The 23,661-nt window shown below is 45.9% G+C and overlaps 1 protein-coding gene and 1 pseudogene across 4 annotated transcripts in view; one reads left to right on the plus strand and one right to left on the minus strand.

Annotated features, from left to right (window-relative positions):
• Positions 1-8,975, plus strand: part of LOC104681149 — a 41,944-nt pseudogene extending 32,969 nt beyond the window's left edge.
• Positions 1-23,661, minus strand: part of ZNF670 (zinc finger protein 670) — a 74,447-nt gene that overhangs the window by 37,563 nt on the left and 13,223 nt on the right. The window contains exon 1 of one of the 4 annotated variants that reach the window (XM_030935443.1): positions 9,091-9,278. The exons of 2 other annotated variants lie outside the window; for them this stretch is intronic. In XM_030935443.1, coding sequence (XP_030791303.1) covers positions 9,091-9,093 — 3 coding nt within the window. In that variant the 5' untranslated portion in view covers positions 9,094-9,278. Of the gene's footprint in view, positions 1-9,090; positions 9,313-23,661 lie in introns of those variants that run through there. One more of the 4 variants, XM_010387330.2, reaches the window with a different exon arrangement.

Raw genomic sequence — 23,661 nt, forward strand, 5'->3', positions numbered from 1 at the left:
AATGCAAATCAAAACCATCCAGTCAGAATAACCATCACATAAAAATCAGAAAATAACAGACGTTTGTGAGGCTGCAGAGAAAAGGGAATGCTTACACACTGCAGGAGAGGATGTAAATTAGTTCAGCCACTGTGGAAAGCGTTTTGGAGATTTCTTAAAGACCTTAAAACAGAACTACCATTCAACCCGGCACTCCTATTACTGGGTATATATCCAAGGAAATATAAATCAATCTACCAAAAAGACACATGCATGTGTATATTCACTGCGGCACTATTCACAATAGCAAAGTCATGGAATTAACCTACATGCCCAGCAACAGTAAAATGGATACAGAAAATGTGGTACATTAAGGGAATATTACGCAGCCATAGAAAAGAGCAAAATCACGCCCTCTGCAGCAACATGGATGTAGTTGGAGGTCATTATCCTAAGCAAATTAACACAGTGGCAGAAAATCAAATACTGCATGTTCTCACTTATAAGTGGGAGCTAAATGATGAGTACACATAGACACAAAGAGGTAAATAAACACTGGTCACACTTGAAGATGAATGGTGAAAATAGGGTGAGGGTCTAAAAACTACCTATTGGTTACTATGTTCACCACCTGGGTGATAAAATCATTTGTACATCAAATCCCACTGATGACATCTGACCCATGTAACAATCCTGCACGTGCAGCCTCTAAACCTAAAATAAAAGTTGAATAAGAAAAACAAGAAATGGGTGAATAATGAAGGTCTGAATACAAAGGTAATAAATTCCATGCCTTAAAGTAATATGAAATCTTTTATGTTCTATGTTATCTTTTATACTCCATTATTTTTAAAATTTGAGTTATCTCTTTTGAATTTTCATTAAAATGTAAGAACTCATTTATAAACTGAGTGAAATACCTGTTCCTAAATATTTGTATTTCCTTTCACGGTTTTATTCATTCTTTTTTTTTTGAGACGGAGTCTCGCTATGTCGTCCAGGCTGGAGTGCAGTGGCGCAATCTCGGCTCACTGCAAGCTCCACCTCCCGGGTTCATCTCTTTCTCCTGCCTCAGCCTCCTCCAGCACCCGCCACCATGCCCAGCTAATTTTTTGTATTTTTAGTAAAGACAGGGGTTTCACCGTGTTAACCAGGATGGTCTCAACCTACTGACCTCGTGGTCTGCCCGCCTTGGCCTCCCAAAGTGCTGGGATTACAGGTGTGAGCAACTGCGCCCGGCCAATTCTTTTTTTTTTTTCAGACAGGGTGTCACTGTGTTGCCCAGGCTGAAGTGCAATGGTGCAATTACAGCTGACTGCAGCCTGGAACTCTGAGGCTCAAGTGATCCTCCCACCTGAGCCTCCCAAGTAGCTGAGACCACAGCTCCACACCGCCACGCCTGGCTGTTTTTTTTTTAAGTTCAGGCAGTGTCTTGTAATGTTGCCCAGGCTGGTCTCAAACTTCTGAACTCAAGTGATCCATCCACATCAGCCTCCCAAAGTGCTGAGATCACAGTGGTGAGCCACTGTGCCTAGTCTTATTCTTTCAAAGAAAAATTAATATATACTTAAAAAAAGAAACCACAGGCCAGGCTCGGTGGCTCACGCCTGTAATCCCAGCACTTTGGGAGGCCAAGGCAGGAGGATCACCTGAGGTCAGGAATTCGAGACCAGTCTGGCCAACACAGCGAAACCCTGTCTCTACTAAAAATACAAAAAAATTAGCCTGGTGTGGCGGTGCATGCCTGTAATCCCAGCTAGTCAGGAGGCTGAGGCATGAGAATTGCTTGAACCTGGGAGTTGGAGGTGGTCGTGAGCCAAGATTGTGCCATTACACTCCAGCCTGGACAATAAGAACAAAACTCCATCTCAAAAAAAATATATATATATAATATATATATTATTTATAAAATATAATACATAATATATATTATATATAATTATAAATATATATTTATAATTCTATATACTGCATATTTTTATTATAATATATATAAATATATATAATATATAAAGAAACCACACAAAAATATCTTTTCAGCACAATATTTATGGCATATTAATGGTAACATTAAGCTACTCAAAACTCAAGAAGTAAAACTATGCAGCCATAAAAAAAGAGCAAAATTCTGATTCATGATAAATAGACAGTTAATCCACAAATAAGAAAAAATAATCAGACCCGTGGTCACATCTCTGAGCGAAAGTTAGAAAAGATCAGAACACCAGAACTGCACAAGGTCTGTTTATTCACCCGGAGAGGGAGCCCATGACTTTATAGTCTTATCATTTAAACTTAGCATAAAATAATTTATTCCAAGAATTATCTATGATTTTTTCAGGTCATACATATCACTCAATTCACTCATTTTCTTTTCTTTTTTTTTTTTTTTGAGACGGAGTCTTGCTCTGTCGCCCAGGCTGGAGTGCAGTGGCCGGATCTCAGCTCACTGCAAGCTCCGCCTCCTGGGTTCATGCTATTCTCCTGCCTCAGCCTCCGGAGTAGCTGGGACTACAGGCGCCCGCCACCTCGCCCGGCTAGTTTTTTTTTTTTTTTTTTGTATTTTTTAGTAGAGACGGGGTTTCACCGTGTTAGCCAGGATGGTCTCGATCTCCTGACCTCGTGATCCGCCCGTCTCGGCCTCCCAAAGTGCTGGGATTACAGGCTTGAGCCACCGCGCCCAGCAATTCACTCATTTTCAATCAAGAAAATCAAAATCTCACATTCAAATCATGGAATAAAATTCTTAAATACTTGCCCAAACTGGAATTACGTCCCAGCAAGATTTTATAAACACGAACCCCATGCTCAGTAGGTTAAATACGTTCCAAGCTTGGGGACCACTCTCAAGGTGGAGATATAGCCCAAGGTGGTTCATTCCTAGGGAATGAGTGAAGGAAGCCTGAGTGATCGGAAATTTAATTCTGGGAGCGCCACACACCCATTTATCCCCTGCAGGTGAGGAAATGCTTTCTTCTCCAGGTCTCAGTTCTCACCAGTGACCAAACACTCTCCCAGAGTCAGGTGAAGACTCTGATCTGTGAGTCCTTTTTCTGATACCAAACGTGTGGACTTTGCTGAACACCAACCAATTCTCCAACACCTACTAAGTGTCCAGCAATTAAATTCTGACACCACTCAGAGTCAACACGTACCCCACAAGCCCACACTGCACATGCCAGTTGCAAGTCCCAGGGGACCATGTATCCTTCTGAGCAATTGCTTATAAGTCAGAGGTTCCCATCACCCCTTCCTCAAGTTTGATAATGTGAAAAAAAACTATGTTCAGAACTCAGCAAAAACAAGTTACTGATGTTTACCAGTTTATTATAAAAGATGTGACTCAGGAACAACTCAATGGAAGAGCTGTAGAGGACAAGGGAATGCAGCAGGTGAAGATGGGGTGAGTAGGTAATCCTGTTAAATATCTGCAACTTAAAAAGCAAACAACAACAAAAACGTTCTTTGTGTTCTCCAGGAACAGCTTAGTGAAAACAAACACCTTCTCATTATGACTTAGATGATGCTTCCTTTGCGTATAATAAAGCCAGAAACAGACAACTTTTTTTTTTTTTTTTTTTTTTTTTGCCTCTTAACTAATTAGCTGACTAAACTTGTCTTCAGTGGTCAGAACAAAATACTTGTTAACCAAATTTTACTTAAGTTTCCCTCCCTCCCTCAGGCCCCTGAACTCTGATACACTCTCAGCCTGAGTCAACATACAACCCTGCTTTATTCCTCTCCTGTGAACAGGCTGACAGGCTGACCTCAGGGTGAAATGTTCTCTGATTTAGAATCCATCTGGCCCTCTTCTTCTCCCTTTTTTCTAATCTAGTTTGCTTCTTCCTAAGAAAGAAAGCCCTTTTTTGCCTAACCTTTAACATGCTTGCCGCTGTTATACGTGGTGTTTTTCCTCATTGCAATACTTCAGAATAAACTCCCTTCTCATATAATTCTGAATTTACTTTATTGCACCAGTTCCCCACCCTTCTGGCATCAGGGACCAGTTTCCTAGAAGACAGCTTTTCCGTAGATGGTGGGGATAGTTTCAGGACCACAGTGTTCTACCTCAGATCATCAGGCATTAGATTCTCATAAGGAGCACACAACCCAGATCCCTCCCATGCAGAGTTCACAATAGAGTTCATGCTCCTGAGACTAATGCCACCACTGATCTGACAGGAGAAGCAGCTCAGGTGGTAATGTTCGCTCACCTGCTGCCCACCTCCTGCTGCATGGCCTGGATCCTAACAGGCCACCGACTGGTACGGGTCCATGGCCCAGGGGCTGGGGACCCCTGCTTTATTGAATAATGTCTAGAAAGAAAGCCAGGACAATGAAAATTACACCCTTAAAAAGGGGATCCCATCCTTTCCATCCAGGCCCAACCACATCCACCTGTGAACACCAGATTTCCAGAACTCTGTAGCTTCTCTCAATATAAAGAGCTCCTTTCACAGCTGGCGTGAGCAGGCTGGGACATCTGTAAAGGCAGGCTCCCAAGGAAGAACTGAGTAGGCCTTCCATGGTCTTCTTTTTGCAGGCTTCAGATTGGCCTTCGCTGGCAGTCACTGAGCTCAAGCTTCTGTTTCTCAGTCAAGGTTATTTGGTTGGTTAAATTTTTTTAAAAATAATATTTGAAGAATCCAGAAAAATAACTCAAACTCAGTGTTCATGTTTATAGGAGGGGAGGAAATTGTGAGGCACTTACATTTAATACCTCAACTGGAAAAGCCAAAGTATCTATCCCTATCATACAATAAATATGTCATTTATTTATTATTTCCATGACAACAAATCATCTCCAGGAGTTGCCAAGTCCTATCCCACAAAACTTAGCATTAAACTCCAACTTCCAGATAACAGGATACAGAACAGGGTTATCCACTGTCACAAATTCTCCACCCTGCAAAAAGCAGGGAGGTACTGATGTTTTGATAAATATTTGTAATTCACCAATTTATCTATAACACTTGCTTGTGAAAAAGTAATCATTTTTCTGCAGCCATAATGGAAAAGAGATTTTTCATGTTTTTCCCTGGTAGCATTTTGGTATGGTTTGGCTGTGTCCCACTCAAATCTCATCTCGAATTGTAACTCCTGCCATTCCCACACGTGGGAGGAACCTGGTGGGAGGTAACTAAATCATGGGGGCAGGTCTTTCCCGTGCTGTTCTTGTGACAGCCAGTAAGTTTCATGAGATCTGATGGTTTTAAAAACTGGAGTCTCCCTGGACAAGCTCGCTCTCTCTCTGCCTGTCACCATCCACGTGTTAAGATGTGACTTGCTCCTCCTTGCCTTCCGCATGATTGTGAGGCTTTCCAGCCATGTGGAACAATAAGTCCTTTAAATCTCTTTCTCTTATAAATTGCCCAGTCTCAGGTATGTCTTTATCAGCAGCATGAAAACAAACTAATACACATTCCCAAAGCAAAGCCCTAGAATTCCCTTTCAAATCTCCCTCAAAAAAGAACAGACTGGAGAAACTTACTACACTCACTCTTGGGAAGAAAAAGGTTAACAAGAATTTTTTTTTTTTTTTTTTTTTTTGAGACAGAGTCTTGCTCTGTCGCCCAGGCTGGAGGGCAGTGGCGTGATCTCGACTCACTGCAAGCTCCACCTCCTGGGTTCACACCATTCTCCTGCCTCAGCCTCCCCAGCAGCTGGGACTATAGGCGCCCACCACCTCGCCCGGCTCGTTTTTTTGTATTTTTTAGTAGAGATGGGGTTTCACCGTGTTAGCCAGGATGGTCTCGATCTCCTGACCTTGTGATCTGTCCATCTCCGCCTCCCAAAGTGCAGGGATTACAGGCTTGAGCCACTGTGCCCGGCAACAAGAATTTTTAACAAATGGAATATGAATAGATTCCGCTCCCCCCCCCCCCCCCCGAAATCCATCTCTTTCTTGTCTCTTTGGAAATACCTTTTTTTAATCCTTCAAGCTCTATGAATAAAACATTTTAGGCCGGGTGCGGTGGCTCAAGCCTGTAATCCCAGCACTTTGGGAGGCCGAGGCGGGCGGATCACGAGGTCAGGAGATCGAGACCCTCCTGGCTAACACGGTGAAACCCCGTCTCTACTAAAAATACAAAAACTAGCCGGGCGAGGTGGCGGGCGCCTGTAGTCCCAGCTACTCGGGAGGCTGAGGCAGGAGAATGGCGTGAACCCGGGAGGCGGAGCTTGTAGTGAGCTGAGATGCTGGCCACTGCACTCCAGCCAGGCGACAGAGCGAGACTCCGTCTCAAAAAAAAAAAAAAAAAAAAAAAAAACATTTTAAAGTTAACGAAAAACTGAAACTGAACTAAGTGAATAAATCTTTTCAAGGCAATAAACTCAGGGAGGGGTCAGGCTGACAGAATACAGACATCTCCGGGTCAAGTGTCAAGTCGGGACACTGTATCACTTCAGAGATCCTCACAGGCCCATTCTCCTCACAGAAATACTCAATGACCATCCTCCCAGGAGACACTGTACTGCGCCCCATTGTGTGCTTGAATTTTTTTTGTTTTTTTTGAGACGGAGTCTTGCTCTGTCGCCCAGGCTGGAGTGCAGTGGCGTGATCTCCGCTCACTGCAAGCTCCACCTCCTGGGTTCACACCATTCTCCTGCCTCAGAGTAGCTGGGACTACAGGTGCCCGCCACCATGCCTGGCTAATTTTTTGTATTTTTAGTATAGACGAGGTTTCACCGTGTTAGCCAGGATGGTCTCGATCTCCTGGTCTGCCCACCTCGGCCTCCCAAAGTGTTGGCATTACAGGCATAAGCCACCACACCTGGCCTGTGTGCCTGAATTTCTAAGCCCTTTTCTGCCTAAACTTTAACGTGCTTGCAGCTCTTATACCTGGTGTTTTTCCCCTCATTGCAATACATTAGAATAAACTCTCTTTTTCTCTTTTTGAGACTGAGTCTCGCTCTGTCTCAAAGGCTGGAGTGCAGTGGCACCATCTCAGCTCATTGCAACCTCCACCTCCTGGCCTCAAGTTTGATTCTCCTGCCTCAGCATCCCAGGTAGCTGGGATTACAGGCATGCACCACCAGACTGGGCTAATTTTTGTATTTTTATTAGAGACAGTGTTTCGCCACACTGGCAAGGCTGGTCTCCAACTCCTGACCTCAAGTGATCCACCCCCCTTGGCCTCCCAAAATGCTGGGATTACAGGCATGGATCACGTTCAGCCAACTCCCTTCTTACATAATTCTGATGACGGTGCTTTTCTGGTTCTTGCACTACCTCACTGGGGGAGGGGGGTATTCTTTGTCTTTTGAGATAGTTTTTCTCCTTTTCCAAGTCCGAGAAAATCCAGAGGGCAGGAATCATTTCTAGCTTTTTCCCTTAATACCAGCATCTGATTGGCTGCCCAACAACATGTCTCTAAGCAACGATGAAAACTGGGGTTGGAGGAAGAAAATCCTAATGCACCAGGGACTTGTGTTTTAAACGAAGAGTATACTAGGAGACGTCTCTCAGCTCCAGGGCACCCAGATGCTGCCTGGAGAGGCTCTACTCCCATATTTTAAACTGTCCCCTGGGAGGAGATGACCCAGGAGAAGGTTTCATTAGACACTCCAAGAGATCTGGCCGCTAAACAGAGGACCAAGAAAAGATGTAAGGGTGGCTGAGGACATATCACCCTCTAACGTTTCCAAAGGGGAACTTCACCCCGAAGATATCCTGGAAAGATGTGCACACTCAAAAAAGATAAAACTAGGAGACGCACAAAGATTTTTTTTTTTTTAACAATTAACTTAACTGTCAGGTGATTATTTTCTGCTTTCCACTCATGTGTAACGTTCAGAAATATTTTAAGAGTGAAAACAAATATTTTCTTTTCTTTTTTTTTTTTTTTTTGAGACGGAGTCTCGCTCTGTCGCCCAGGCTGGAGTGCAGTGGCCGGATCTCAGCTCACTGCAAGCTCCGCCTCCCGGGTTTACGCCATTCTCCTGCCTCAGCCTCCCGAGTAGCTGGGACTACAGGCGCCCGCCTCGTCGCCCGGCTGGTTTTTTGTATTTTTTAGTAGAGACGGGGTTTCACCGTATTAGCCAGGACCCGTCTCGGCCTCCCAAAGTGCTGGGATTACAGGCTTGAGCCACCGCGCCCGGCCGAAAACAAATATTTTCAAAACGACTCACTACTCTGAAAAAAAAAACAACATTGCATCTGTATGAAATGTACAATAAAAGACAAATACTTGATAATGTTGCATTTGAATGTAAGAAAAGAATTGGAAATTTAGGATTTTACTACAAGCCCCAGAAGAGTTAGGCTGTGGGAACACGGTCGTTGATGTGAGATCCTGCTTGCCATACACTTAGAAATGTGGAGTGTTATGTTAAAATAATTAAACACAGGTACTAAGGAGACTGAGGTGGGAGGATCGCTTCAGCCCGCGTCCGAGACGCCATCATACATATGCACGTACACACATGAATGAGTAACCAACCAACCAAAACGTAACTCATGCTTGTCTTGTAAATTAATAACTTAAAGGGAAACAGAACAGCCTTAACAACCACGAACCCACCAATTAACCTCTGATGACATAACCAGGAGATATCTGGCTGCACAGTCTATATGGGGTGGCTACACAACTGTACACAATCAATCATTTCATTGGGTTTGCTTCCTCGGGTTCCTTACGAAAGCCCTTCCTTCCCCAAACCACACACCACGCTGCGTGGCTTCCTAACTCACGACTCTCTGCTCAAATAAACTCTTTAATATATTAACGGCGCCTCAGTTTTATTTCTAACAGGAGAAAGGAGGTTTTGGAGACTTCACCGACCACAGCTCCTCCCACGCAGGAACCCCGAACCCCAAGTCGGGACTCTCCCCTAAGGACCCTCCCGTCCGCACCGCACACTCCGAGGGGGACGCGGGTCTGCAGGCGCAGAGCTGCCCAGAGAGGGTTCCGGGCCTGGCCGAAGCGGCGGGGCAGGGACAAGCCAGGCGGCCCGGGGTCTGGCTGAGGGTCCAGCCCCCGATCCTGTGCCACTAAGGCCGCGAAGCGACAGCGGAAACTCGGGTCGGCACCGCGGGGAGGTCCGGGTTGGCCACCACCGCTTCCTGCCGGTTCCCGCTTCCCCCTCGAGACACCTGGCCGGGACACTCACCATTTCCCACTCTCGGGTGTCTCGGGTCTTCCCTAAGGACCTTCCAGGACCTGCAGGTCCCAGAGCAACAGAAGCTGCCGCGGAACCGCTTGGACCTCCCAGCGACAAGGAGAAGGTGCGGCGCAGACACACCGAGCTCGCCAGATTCTCGCTGCCCAACACAAAAGCCCCGCCAGGTTCCGGAAGTTGCCCCCTCCTTTCGCCGTGCGCTTGAGAGAACAGTCCCCTTCCCAGCGCCCGATTGGGCAGGGCTTTAGGCCCCGCCCCTTCAGTCCTGAGTGACCGGAGCCGCAATCAGACAAGGCGCGGAGTGAGTCCCGTTCTTTGCGCGCAGTCCTTTTCCAAGGCATGGATTCTGCCCGGTGCTGAGACCTGGCGCCCCCTGGGGGACTTTCCCGTTCAACCTTGTACACAAGGTTATGTCCATTTATGAGTAGTATTTGTGATATTTATGAGTAGTATTTGTGATATTTATGAGTAGTATTTGTGATATTTATGATTGGAAACACTATGATGACAATTATTCTAAAATTTCAGATTTCACAAACTTCCTGGCCTCTGATCTTTTGAGGAGGCAGCCTGAACTTTTTTTTTCTTGTTTCTAGTGGGATTAGAGGCAGCCTGAATTTTGAAGAGAACGTCCTCTCAGGTAGCAATGCCCAATAGAAATAAAATGTGAGCCACGTGTGTTCTAGTAGCAATAGAAAAGAAAAAAACACGTGAAATTGATTACAATGATTTATTTAACCAAATATAGCAAAAAATATCGTTTCAATATATGATCGATGTTAAGCTCGCGCCTAATTGAAGAGACTACCCAGACAGGTTAAGTGTGAGCAACAAGGCTGGTTTATTCACTCGGGTGCGAGTGGGCTGAGTCCGAAAAGAGGGTCAGCAGAGGGTCGTGGGATTGGAGTTAGTTTTATAGGTGAGGGGTAAGCAATGGAAAGTTACAGTTAGGGGCCGTTTATTGCGGGCAGGGGAAGAATGTCACAAGGTACATTGTCACAAGAGGGAGGGGTCACAGTGTCACTAGGCTGATTGATCAATTAGGGTAGTACACGTCACAGTGGTAGAATGCTGCGAGGTTGGCTAATCAGTTAAGACAGAAACTAGTCGTTTTTCTTCCTTTGTGGTTTTCCTGTTGTCCCAGACTTTCTGGCTCCAGGAGACCTTCTGGGTGTATACATGTGGGTCATAGGGGTCACAATGGTTTAACGATGGCGCAGCCTGCTCAGAGGACCTTACAATTGATATAATATTATTAATGAAGTTAATTTGGGTGGGTGCTAAATCTTTCAGAATCACTCTCTGTATTAAGCTTCCAGCATGCTTCAATTCAGACTGCACATTTGGATACATGTGTCTGGTTTTACCACTTTAAGGTTGTTCAATGGGTCCAGGAATGTCTGCCTGTTCCTTTCATATAACTGTTCATTATTTATTGATTAGTATTTCTTAATTTCACTTATCTCAGGGAAAGTTGCCAAATAGTGGTTTTCTAATTATTTTCTCTACAGGTATTAGTTCTCATTCTTCTATTAAAAATTGCGTTTTCTCATGAACTCTCTCCATTACATTAAAAACTAGTATATTAGGAAAGGAAGAGTAAAAGCTTGATTCTCCCTTTTATCAACTGTCATAATAATGACAGTGTGGCCTCAGCAAACAAAAAAAAGTGAGTGATATTTTTTCTAACCTTATTTTTTGTGTATTTAATGAGATTCCATACACTGCAGTCTGTATCTATTTTTTTGAGCTCAAATTACCCCCCCCCCCTTTTTTTTGAGACTGAATCTCACTCTGTTGCCCAGGCTGGAGTGCAGTGGCATGATCTCGGCTCACTGCAACCTCTGCCCCCCGGATTCAAGCGATTTTCGTGCCTCAGCCTCCTGAGTAGCTGGGATTACAGGCACCCACCACGACGCCTGGCTAAACTTGCATTTTTAGTAGAGACAGGGTTTCACCACGTTGGCCAGGCTGGTCTGGAACTCCTGACCTCAAGTGATCCACCCACCTTGGCCTCCCAAAGTGCTGGGATTATAGGCGTGAGCCACCGCGCCTGGCCAAATTGTCCCATCTTAAGTGAGGAACTCTATACGTTGCCTCCTTTGTCCTTGTACTGTATGTTTTGAGAGCTTTCTTATTTTCTGGAGCAGATGGAAATTGTGTGCTTCCCTTTTTCTGTTATATAAGTTGCAAAGAGATGCCCATTTGGCATTTTCGTTGTTACTTGGCTTATGGCGTTTCCTAACATGCACAATATTCTGGTTTTATGTTAAATTGATAAAGATAAAAAATCTTTATCAATTTTTTAAATTAATATTTCTTGGTTTGAGTCATCAGCCCGATTTATCCTCACAGCTTGTAGAAGTATTTATCAATGTTTTCTTCTGTTTTTATGTTTTCTTTTTTGTTTTTTTTTTTTTTTTGAGACGGAGTCTCCCTCTGTCACCCAGGTTGGAGTGCCGTGGCGTGATCTCAGCTCACTGTAAGCTCTGCCTCCCGGAATCACGCCATTCTCCTGCCTCAGCCTCCCAAAGAGCTGGTGAGAGGTGAAGCTGGCTGGGTTTCTGGGTCAGGTGGGGACTTGGAGAACTTTTGTGTCTAGCTAAAGGATTGTAAATGCACCAATCAGCGCTCTTTAAAATGGACCAAACAGCACTCTTTAAAATGGACCAATCAGCACTCTGTAAAATGAACCAATCAGCAGGATGTGGGTGGGGCCAAATAAGGGAATAAAAGCAGGGCACCAGAGCCAGCTGGGACAACCGCTGGGGTCCCCTTCCACCCTGTGGAAGGTTTGTTCTTTCTGTTCTTTTGCTCTTCATAATAAATCTTGCAGCTGCTCACTCTTTGGGTCCCCACTGCCTTTATGAGCTGTAACACTCACGGTGAAGGTCTGCAGCATCACTCCTGAAGTCAACAAGACCACGAACTGACGGGGAAGAGCAAACAACTCCTGACACGCGGCCTTTAAGAGCTGTAACACTCACCGTGAAGGTTTGCAGCTTCACTCCTGAAGTCAGCGAGACCAGGAACCCACCAGAAGGAAGAAACTCTGGACACGTCCGAACATCAGAAGGAACAAACTGTGGACACACCATCTTTAAGAACTGTAACACTCACAGGGAGGGTTTGCAGTTTCATTCTTGAAGTCAGTGAGACCAAGAACCCACCAATTCCAGAGACACTGGCACTACAGGTGCCTGCCACCACGCCCAGCTAGTTTTTTGTATTTTTAGTAGAGACAGGGTTTCACCGTGTTAGCCAGGATGGTCTTGATCTCCTGACCTCGTGATACTCCCGCCTCGGCCTCCCAAAGTGCTGGGATTACAGGTGTGAGCCATTGCGCTGGGCCCATTTTTTTTTTTTTTTTTTTACCATTTAGATTTTTCCTTCATTTATCCCTTATCTTACTATAGCTTGTGAAGAATGAATTAATTTTCATCTTTTTATGGGCATGTTCAGTTGCCAAACACAAAGTATTAATAAAGGCTCTGTGGATTTTATTGCATAATATCTCTTATGCATTTTGGTATATTTCTGGTTTTTCTACTGCCCTGGTCTGTTCACCTAGTTTTGCCACAACATTGCACTGCTTTAATTAAGATCATAATGTATTTTAATGTTTTACAGAACCAGAAGCCTTCACTGTGTTTCGTTTTGGCTATTCTTATGTGTTTGCTCTTTCATATACACTTTGCAAAATTGTTCCTAGCTTTAAAAAATGATAAAATCAAATACAATGTTGACGTTAGCTTAAAAATAAATAGCCTCTAGTATGTTTTCCATGAGTATGAAAAAGACTTTGCTATCTTTGAAAAAAAAATCCATCAATTACTATTGTAGATGGTTTTAAATTAACAGGAACACATGCTAAATTCTGCTAGATATTTTTGCATATGCAGACATGATCAAGGGACTGTTCTATTTATCTCTGTAAAAATGATGAACTTGGCCGGGCGCGGTGGCTCAAGCCTGTAATCCCAGCACTTTGGGAGGCCGAGACAGAGGGATCACGAGGTCAGGAGATCGAGACCATCCTGGCTAACACGGTGAAACCCCGTCTCTACTAAAAAATACAAAAAAACTATCCAGGCGAGGTGGCGGCACCTGTAGTCCCAGCTACTGGGGAGGCTGAGGCAGGAGAATGGCGTGAACCAGGGAGGCGGAGCTTGCAGTGAGCCGAGATCCAGCCACTGCACTCCAGCCTGGGTGACAGAGCAAGACTCCGTCTCAAAAAAAAAAAAAAAAAAAAAAAAAAAAGATGAACTTTATCAGTTGACTTCCAAATATTTAAACACTCTAGAATTCTAGGTATAAATTGCATTTTGTCATTATATGTTGTTTTTAATAATAAATTGGAATGTGCTAGTTTATCTTACATATATCTGTGTGTAGGCAGAAATTAGATTTTTCTGTATTATTCTATTTTGTACAACATTTGGAAATTTTGGGTACCAATGTTCCGTTTGATCTTCATAACTTATTTGGAGGTAATACTTCCATTGTAATATTCTTAAATTGAGTTAGAAGCATTGATTTATGTGTTATTTGAAAAGACTGTAGAATCTCCCTGTTAAACTACTTGATCCCGGAACTTTATTTGTGAGCACTTCTTTTATAAACTTCTCTACTCCTGTGGATGTTATTCTGTTTAGACTTCTAAACAGGGGTCTATTTTGGGAAGAACTATATATGTTTTTCGCCAGAAAAAATCCGTATCATTTTGCTTTCCAAATCAATGTGTTTATTAAGTTGTACTAATTATTCTTTTTTTTTTTTTTTTTTTTTTTTTTTTTTGAGACGGAGTCTCGCTCTGTCGTCCAGGCTGGAGTGCAGTGGCCGGATCTCAGCTCACTGCAAGCTCCGCCTCCCGGGTTCACGCCATTCTCCTGCCTCAGCCTCCCGAGTAGCTGGGACTACAGGCGCCCGCCACCTCGCCCGGCTAGTTTTTTGTATTTTTTAGTAGAGACGGGGTTTCACCACGTTAGCCAGGATGGTCTCGATCTCCTGACCTCGTGATCCGCCCGCCTCGGCCTCCCAAACTGCTGGGATGACAGGCTTGAGCCACCGCGCCCGGCCGCACTAATTATTCTTTAATGATTTTAATATAAGTTTATGACAGCATAGTCAGTCTTCTACATCTAATCCACTGATGCAGTCTTCTTCATTCTTCTTAGTTTCTTCATGTCACCTTCTTTATCTTTTTTTATTTTATTTTTGAGACAGGGTCTCACTTTGTCACCCAGGCTGGAGGGCAGTGGTGTGATCTCAGCTCACTGTAGCTTCGACCTCCCCCGGATCAGCTGATCCTCCCATCTCAACCTTCCAAGTAGCTGGGACAGCAGGAACATGCCATGACGTCTGGCTAATTTTTGTATTTTTTGTAGAGACAAGGTTTCGCCATTTTGTCCAGGCTGGTCTCAAACTCCTGGACTCGAGCGATCTGCCTGCCTTGGTCTCCCAAAGTGCTGGGATTACAGGTGTTAGCCACTGCACCTGGCCTACATAGTTTCTTGAGTTCAATGCCCACCAGGATTTGATACTCCCAAATCATGTCTCTTACTCTTTCATTTTTCAGCTTACACACACACACCCCTTTCTTTTTGAAGTACACTCTTAAGAAGTTCCTGTTGGTAACCAAATTATTCAGTGTTCTGTCTTTTGAAATGGTATTAATTCACCCTTTTTTGTTAAAGGCGTGTTAGGTAGGTAAGTATTCACTTCTTGTTTACATGACAATTTCTCCCAGGTCTGTTAATATTTATTTCATTATTTTTGGCTCTCCTCAAGCTGTGGAAGTTTTGCTGTCATCTCTGTAAATTATCTCTTTTTTTTCCCTCTGATTTTTAGTGTTTTCCTTCTCTTTGGTGTTATGCATCTTGACTATTATTTCTTTTAAGTAATTTTTTATTTTTCTTTTTTTTGACACATTGCATTTCTGAATTCAAGGATTTATGTCTGATGTTCAATTTTAAAAACTTATAAATCACCAACTCTTTGAGTACTTACTTGAATTATTTTAATATAGTCTAGAAGAACAATTAGATTTGTTTTATTCCCTCTCATTTCACTTCTATGTTTAATTATGTTTGTATTTTATATTTTTTCTCCTTCTACTATATTTATTTCGCTCAATATACCAGTTATGTTCTCATCAGCTCAGAATAATTTAACATTTAGCCCATATGTTGCATATTAAGCATATAATTACATTTTCAATTTACTTCAATATTTAGCTCTTTTCCAAATATGGCTTGTCAAGCTTCGAGTTTCTTGTTCTTTGCACATTATTATATTTTTTCTATTTCCCTCATTGTATTGGAAACCATTTTAAATGTAAGTTCTATAGCTGTAACATAAGTTGTAATTTGGATCTCCCATATGGGCACAATCACTTTTGAAATGTCTGCAGTCGGGTTATGTATTTTTCCATTTGCTTTATGGCATTGGGCAATCCACATGGATGTGGTATATGTGTGATCACCAATATGTAAAAGAAAACTTGCTGCTTTTTTTTTTTTTTTTTTTTCATTTTAAAATTATACTTTAAGTTCTGGGGTACATGTGCAGAACATGCAGTTTTTGTTACATAGGTATACACGTGCCATGGTGGTTTGCTGCACCCATCAACCTGTTACTACATTAGGTATTTCTTTCTCCTAATGCTATCCCTCCCCTAGCCCCCCATCCCCTGACAGGCCCTGGTGTGTAATGTTGCCCTTCCTGCATCCATGTGTTCTCACTGTTCAGCTCCCACTTATGAGTGAGAACATGCGGTCTTTGGTTTTCTGTTCCTGTGTTAGTTTGCTGAGAATGATGGTTTCCAGCTTCATCCATGTCCCTGCAAAGGACATGAACTCATCCTTTTTTATGGCTGCGTAGTATTCCATGGTGTATATGTGCCACATTTTCTTTATCTGGGCTACCATTGATGGGCATTTGGGTTGGTTCCAAGTCTAACATTACAACAGAATGCTACTCAGTGATACAAAGGAACAGAAACAACTGAAGAGCATGCCCTAGATGAGCCTCATGAATTCGCTGAGTGAGACAGCTGGACATAGTATCTTTTGTATGATTTCAGGCAAAGTAAACCTGTGGTAAGAAAAAAGAAAAATAGCCGGGCGCGGTGGCTCAAGCCTGTAATCCCAGCACTTTGGGAGGCCGAGACGGGCGGATCACGAGGTCAGGAGATCGAGACCATCCTGGCTAACACGGTGAAACCCCGTCTCTACTAAAAATAAATATAAAAAACTAGCCGGGCGAGGTGGCGGGCGTCTGTAGTCCCAGCTACTCAGGAGGCTGAGGCAGGAGAATGGCGTGAACCCAGGAGGCGGAGCTTGCAGTGAGCTGAGATCCGGCCACTGCACTCCAGCCTGGGCGACAGAGCGAGACTCTGTCTCAAAAAAAAAAAAAAAAAAAAAAAAAGAAAAAAGAAAAATAAAAAATCAGGACAGAGGCAGTTCTGTGAAGAATGTCAGTGTTAGTTTAATGGGAATAGCATTAAATTCAAAAATTGCTTTGGGCAGTGTGGCCATTTTAATTACATTGATTCTTCTTATCCATGAGCATGGAATATTTTTCCATTTGTTTGTGTCATCTCTGGTTTCTTTAGCAGTGGTTTGTAGTTCTCCTTGTACAGATCTTTCACCTCCCTAGTAAGCTGTATTCCTAGGTGTTTTATTCTTTTTGTGGCAATTGCGAATGGGTGTTCATTTATGATTTTGCTCTCAGTTTAACTGTTGTTGGTATATAGAAATGCTAGACATTTTTGTCATTGATTTTGTATCCTGAGACTTTGCTGAAGTTGCTTATCAGCTTAAGAAGCTTTTGGGCTGAGACCATGGGGTTTTCTAGATACAGGATCATGTTATCTGCAAACAGGGTAGTATGACTTCTTCTCTTCCTATTTGAATGCCCTTTATTTCTCTCACTTGCCTGATTGCCCTGACCAAAACTTCCAATAACTATGTTAAATAGGAGTGGTGAGAGAGAGCATCCTTGTCTTGTGTCAATTTTATTTATTTATTTTTATTTATTTATTTATTTATTTTTTGAGACGGAGTCTTGCTCTGCCGCCCAGGCTGGAGTGCAGTGGCCAGATCTCAGCTCACTGCAAGCTCCGCCTCCCGGGTTCCCGCCATTCTCCTGCCTCAGCCTCCCGAGTAGCTGGGACTACAGGCGCCCGCCACCTCGCCCAGCTAGTTTTCTGTATTTTTAGTAGAGACAGGGTTTCACCGTGTTAGCCAGGATGGTCTCGATCTCCTGACCTCGTGATCCGCCCGCCTCGGCCTCCCAAAGTGCTGGGATTACAGGCGTGAGCCACCGCGCCTGGCCGTCTTGTGTCAATTTTAAAGGGGAATGCTTCCAACTTTTGTTTATTAAGTATGATGTTTTCTGTGGGTTGGTCATATATGGCTCTTATGATTTTGAGGTATGTTCCTTCAATACCTAATTTATTAAGAGTTCTTAACATGAAGAGATGTTGAATTTTATCAAAAGCCTTTTCTGCATCTATTGAGATGATCATATGGTTTTTTTCTTTAGTTCTGTTTATGCAATGAATCACATTTATTGACTTGTGTACATTGAACCAAGCTTGCATGCTAGGGATGAAGCCTACTTGATCGTGGTGAATAAGATTTTTGATGTGCTACTAGATTCAGTTTGCCAGTATTTTGTTGAAGATTTTTGCATGGATGTTCATCAAGGATATTGGCCTCAAGTTTTCTTTTTTTGTTGTTGTATCTCTGCCAGGACTTGGTATTAAAATTTGTATTGAACTAAAAAAAAAAAAAGAGAGACCAAATAGCCAAGACAATCCTAAACAAAAAGAACAAAGCTAGAGGTCTTGTGGAACCTGACTTCAAACTATACTACAGGGCTACAGTATCCAAAACAGCATGGTATAAGAACAGACACACAGACAAATGGAACAGAATAGAAGGCCCAGAAATAAGATCGCATGCCTACAACTATCTGATCGTGCACAAACCTGACAAAAATCAGCAATGGACTGGGTGCAGTGACTAATGCCTGTAATCCCAGCACTTTGGGAGGCTGAGGTGGGCAGATAGCTTGAGGTAAGGAGTTCAAGACCAGCCTGGCCAACATGGTGAAACCCCCATCACTACTAAAATTACAAAAATTAGCCAGGCATGGTGGCAGGCACATGTAATCCCAGCTACTTGGGAGGCTGAGGCAGGAGAATTGCTTGAACCTGGGAGGCAGAGGTTGCAGTGAGCCGAGATTGTGCCACTGCACTCCAGCCTGAGCAACAGAGCAAGACTTCATCTCAAAACAAACAAATAAACAAACACCTGGAATAACTGTCTAGCCATACGCAGAAAATTGAAACTGGACCCCTTCCTCACACCATATACAAAAATTAACTCAAGGTAGATTAAAGACTTAAATGTAAAACCCAAAACTAAAAATCCTGGAAGACAACCTAGGCAATACCATTCAGGACATACATAGGCATGGGCTAAGATTTCATGACAAAGATGCCAAAAGCAATTACAACAGAAGCAAAAATTGACAAATGGTATCTCATTAAACTAAAGAGATTCTGCACAATGAAAGAAACTAATAACAGAGTTAATAGCTAACTATTAACAGACAACCTATGGAATGGGAGAAAATTTTTGCAAACTATGCATCTGACAAAGGTCTAAGGAATAAAGAATTTTAGCAAATTTAAATAAGAAATTTAAGCAAATTTACAAGAAAAAAACAACCCCATTAAAAAGTTGGCAAAGGACATGAACAGACACTTTAAAAATTTTTAAGTTCCAGATACACGTGCAGGATGTGTAGGCTTGTTACATAGGTAAATGTGTGCCATGGTGATTTTCTGCAGCTATCAACCCATCACCTAGGTATTAAGCCCAGCATACATTAGCTCTTTTCCCTAATGCTCTCCTTCCCTGAATCCCATCTCCTGACAGCCCCCAGTGTGTGTTGTTCCCCTCCCTGTGTCCATGTGTTTTCATCATTCAGCTCCAATTTGTAAGTGAGATCATGCGGTGTTTGGTTTTCTGTTCCTGCATTAGTTTGCTATGATAATGGCTTCCAGCTTTATCTGTGTCCCTGCAAAGGACATGATCTCATTCCTTTTTATGGCTGCATAGTATTCCATGGTGTATATGTACCATATTTTCTTTATCCAGTCTATCATTGATGGGCAACCACCTGAGCCCTCCTGCCCTGTTGTACTCACACTTGGGATTGCCCCCCTCACCTGCATTCAATACCAAAGCCCTGGCCTCCTCACAGCTCCTGGAATCTAAAGAGCCCTGTGCTTCACTCTCCTCATCTGCAGCATGAGTGTCTCCCTCCTACCTCCAGCCTGGCACACAGACCCTAGGGCCAGGGACCCAGAGCCATCTTGATGGCCCAGCCCCTCTTTCATCCTGAGGTGACCCAACCCTGGATTTGACCCCAGGGAGGTCATGCCCCAGGCCTCAGTCCCTCACCTGTCTGTGGAGGGCAGGGCTTGGGTGGGAAGTCGGCCTCACCTCTGGCCAGTCTATGTGCCTGGAATCTGGTCTCCCCTGTGTCTTAGCCTCATCCTCCCATCTTCCTCACCTCCCAAGGATGGAGCAGCTGCAGGGCAGGAGAGGGTGCGAGTGGGCGGGGGCCCTGAGGCAGCCCATGTCCCAGTGCCTACTGCTTCTCAGCTGGGGGAAGGGACTTTCACCCCAAGGGCTCGGTCTCTGACTCGCCCCAGGAGGACCCTAGGCACCCCTCACAAGCGGGAATGGAGCCCCTCAGGTAGCACCTCCTGGGGGTCCTCTCCTCTCTACCAATGACAAGCAAGTCCTTCAGGGTAGGGTCGTGGCAGCCACACCTCCAGAGACCCCTTGGCTGCTCCTGGACCACACAGCTGCTCAGGGAACTTTAACCTCTGGCCCCCTCCACACAGCCCGGTATGACCCCTGCAGGCACTCGCCTGTCACTCGCGCACAGAAGGGCACAGCACACACCCTGGGGGAGGCGCTGCCAGCAGCTGTTGGCCTCAGCGTTCTCTCGAAGGCATTGAGCACAGCAGCCACTGGGACCCCTTCAGAAAGCAGTTCAGGACACCAGCCCTGCCCCAACCTTGACCCAGACAGTGGGTGTCATGGGACCACCTCAGGGTGGGTGGCAGCTCAGCTCTAAGATCACCCTGCTGCCAAAGACCAACTGTTCCTGCTAGTTTGAATCTGGCCACAGGGTCTCTGTTGGTGAGACAGGTGACCATGAGGCAGACACCCTGAAATCTAGCACAACAGAGCTCAACACCCCCATGAGAGGCACCATAGCACCCAGACTTTGCAGACTTGCCAGTGAAGGCCACAGCAGGCCCTGAGTGAGGAACAATCTGACCAAGATCCTGGGGTTCTGCCACACAGCCCTTAAACCAGGGACTGGAAACTGTTTCCCTAAAGAGCCGGGAGTCAGTATTTTCAGCTTTGCCAACTGATCTTCGCCTCAAGGATGCAACTCTGCCATGGCTGCACCACATCAGCCTTCTGCAGGCGGCCTGTGAAGAGATGGGCATGACTGCACCCCCATCAAACTTTACTTATGGACATGGAAACTTCTCAGTGTCATGAAGCGTTAGTTTTTCATTTGTTCAACCATTTGGAAATGTAAAATCCATTCTTGATTCATGGGCCACAAGAGCAGGCAGGGACAGGCTGCCCCTTGCCGACCTCTGGAATGAGCTTAGAGAAGGAAATGACAGGCTGGGCCAGCGCAGCCTCCTCACAGCAGATTCGCTGCAGGAGGGTCCTTCTTAGCAACCACTTCTCATCCTTCGTCTTGGCTTCAAGTGCAGTTTAGGTGGAGAAAGAGAGAACAGAACTGGCCTCAGCAACAAGAAGGAAGGGTCAAGCAGGGTCAAGCAGCCGTGTGGGTCCATCACACTCAACATTCACACCAAGCAGAGCACAGGCAGGACCAGCCTGGGGGGGCCGAAGCGGAGGCTCTCTGGGGTGGGGGCCCTCTGGGTGGGCAAGATTCTCTACCTAAAACTCATATAGAGGTTCTACACAGCAGTCGTTACAGAAAACACACACCAAGAAAAAGGCCAAAATAAAAATAAGACACCAAGTTTGGCTGACTGGGTCTTACAAGCCAGTAGGTAAGAAAGCCCAGGAGGGCCCACCAGAGGAGCTGGGGGTGGGTTCCTGCCCGCAGGAGGCCTGGGATACCCCATTCCCACAGAGGAGGACCCAAGCTTTGGAGAGGAAGCTGTCAGAGTCACCAGTGAGCTGATCACAGCTGGAGCCACAGAGCAGGTGAGGAGCCCTGACCATGTCCCCGTGCGAGCTGAGAAGCTGGGGTGGGGGCACACCCCCAGGGGCAGATGCAAACAGTGGACCGTGGGCCCTCCTCCTGGCCAGAGGATGCTCAGCTCCCAAGGGACCACCAAGGCCTGGAACCCAGGGACACACCACCTGACCATCATGCCCAGGCCTCCTGGACCAGGCAATGTCCAGTACAGGCAGGCAGTCTGGGCTTGGGGCCAGGACAGGGGTGGATGGTCCTGCTAGGCAGGCCTCCTTCTCCCTACCAGCTGGGCTGGTTGCACTGTAGTTTTGGTTCTGGCAACATATTGCTGCCCACTTTAGCCACACCAGTCCCTGGTTCCCTGGCTAGGCCCAGTGCTGTCCAACCCACCTACACAGGCCCCACATACCCAGTGCCCAGCAGGCTCTGTCAGCCAGGAGGACCCATGCTCATCCTCTGAAGTATCCGTGGGAGCCTGCATCACACAGGGACCCACGGCTCAGGGCCAACCTCCATGGGGGCCTCTTGGTTGTGGTGGCAGGGGCAGGGGGGAGTTGACCTCCAGCCCTCCCATCCTGGCCACTGTGTTTTGTGGGGATCATTCGGTCCTGGGAGCTTCCTGGGGACCCCAGAAGGAAGGGAACAGGGTGGCCATGCAGCCTCAGCCCCAGGCCCTGGGCCCAAGCGCAACAGAAGGAAGAGAACAGGGTGGTCATGGCAGCCTCAGCCCCAGGCTCTGCACCCAAGCGCAACAGAAGGAAGAGAACAGCGTGGTCATGGCAGCCTTAGCCCCAGGCTCTGGGCCCAAGTGCAACAGTCCTTTGATTCTGGTTTGATCTGGGCGGTAACAACAGGTCATGTCATTCGCACAAGGATTGGCTTCAGTATAATGCATCAAGGGACTGTGGAGGACACAGATCAGCCTCCAGGCCAGTTACACCTGGTGGCTTAGCCAGTGCAGGCTGGGGAGTGGAAAAGCTGACCCCTGACCTCCCCACCTACCCTGCCCTCCCGATGCCAGTAGCGGCCAGGGATCCCTGACTTCAGGCAGAGGCAGGCAGCACAGTTATTGCCTCCTTTGATCACATCCCACGGCCCACAGGGCCTGGAGAAACCTGGCAGGGGCTGAGTTGGGAGAATCAGGCAGGGGGATGCCAAGTGAAGAATGTGAGGGACTGGGTATGAGGGGCACTAAGGGCACAGGGTCTGCTTCCTCTGGGGAGGTGGCAGTGGGACATATACTAGCCAAGCCTGTGCAGGCCCCACCCTGCTGCCAGGCACACGTGGTGCCCATACCCACCCCAACGGCTGCAGGAAAGTTCTTCAACAAAATGGGAGGACGCACCCACACCCATATAGGCATTGGTGCCCACACACATCAGAGAAGAAAATTCCTGCTGTGCCCAAGGTGTGGGGAAAGAGGCAATGTCCCCTTCCTCCCCATGGTGGGTCCCAAATTACCTGCTCCTGCCAGCACCCCCACCCCCAACCCCAGAAGCTGCTGACCTCCACCACAGTGCCATGCCACGTGCCAACACCCTACCCCCAACTCCACAAGCTGCCGACTGCCACAGTGCCATGCCACGTGCCAACACCCTACCCCCAACTCCACAAGCTGCTGACCGCCACAGTGCCATGCCACGTGCCAAGAACAGCTCAGCGCTACATCCTAAAGGGTGCTATCCTGGAGCGGCTGTGCTGGGCGAGGGACATGTTTCTTCTAGTCACAGAGGTTTTCTTTCTTTACTACTCACTGGCCCTGTGCCTTGGTTTCTCCCACTGTGGCACAGTGTAAAAATCCCATCTTGAAGGTTAGGAACCCAGAAAGATCACCACACCTAGTGAAATGGGGGGTGAAACTCCTTGCCTTGGACCTCTTGCTCCAGGACTGATGTCCACTGGGACATGGCCAGGCCAGCATCCTGGGGAGGGCTGCATTCCCTGCCTGGGGAACCTTGCTCCCAGTTAGGGATCACCGGAGTTGAGGCTCCTAATGGATTGGGAGAGGCATAGGGTAGAATGGAGGTAGCCTCATCATACGGGCCTGTGTAGACCCCAGAAAACAAGCATTGAGTTCAGACTCTTGTCTGAAGCTGGCCACCTGAAAGTATTTGGGCTTTGGGGTGTGATGAGGGCCTGGGGTCAGGGAACAAAGTGTGCTGGTTTGGACACGCAGGAGGTTCTCTGCAGCTCTCTCAGGTACAGGGTATGTTGCTAAGGATATGCTTTTAAAAACCCTAGGAGGAGGGGGCACCCAGAAGGGGCCCTGAAGCCGAGGGCAAG

This window comes from Rhinopithecus roxellana, chromosome 8, assembly GCF_007565055.1.
Source record: "Rhinopithecus roxellana isolate Shanxi Qingling chromosome 8, ASM756505v1, whole genome shotgun sequence".
Lineage (NCBI taxonomy): Eukaryota > Metazoa > Chordata > Mammalia > Primates > Cercopithecidae > Rhinopithecus > Rhinopithecus roxellana.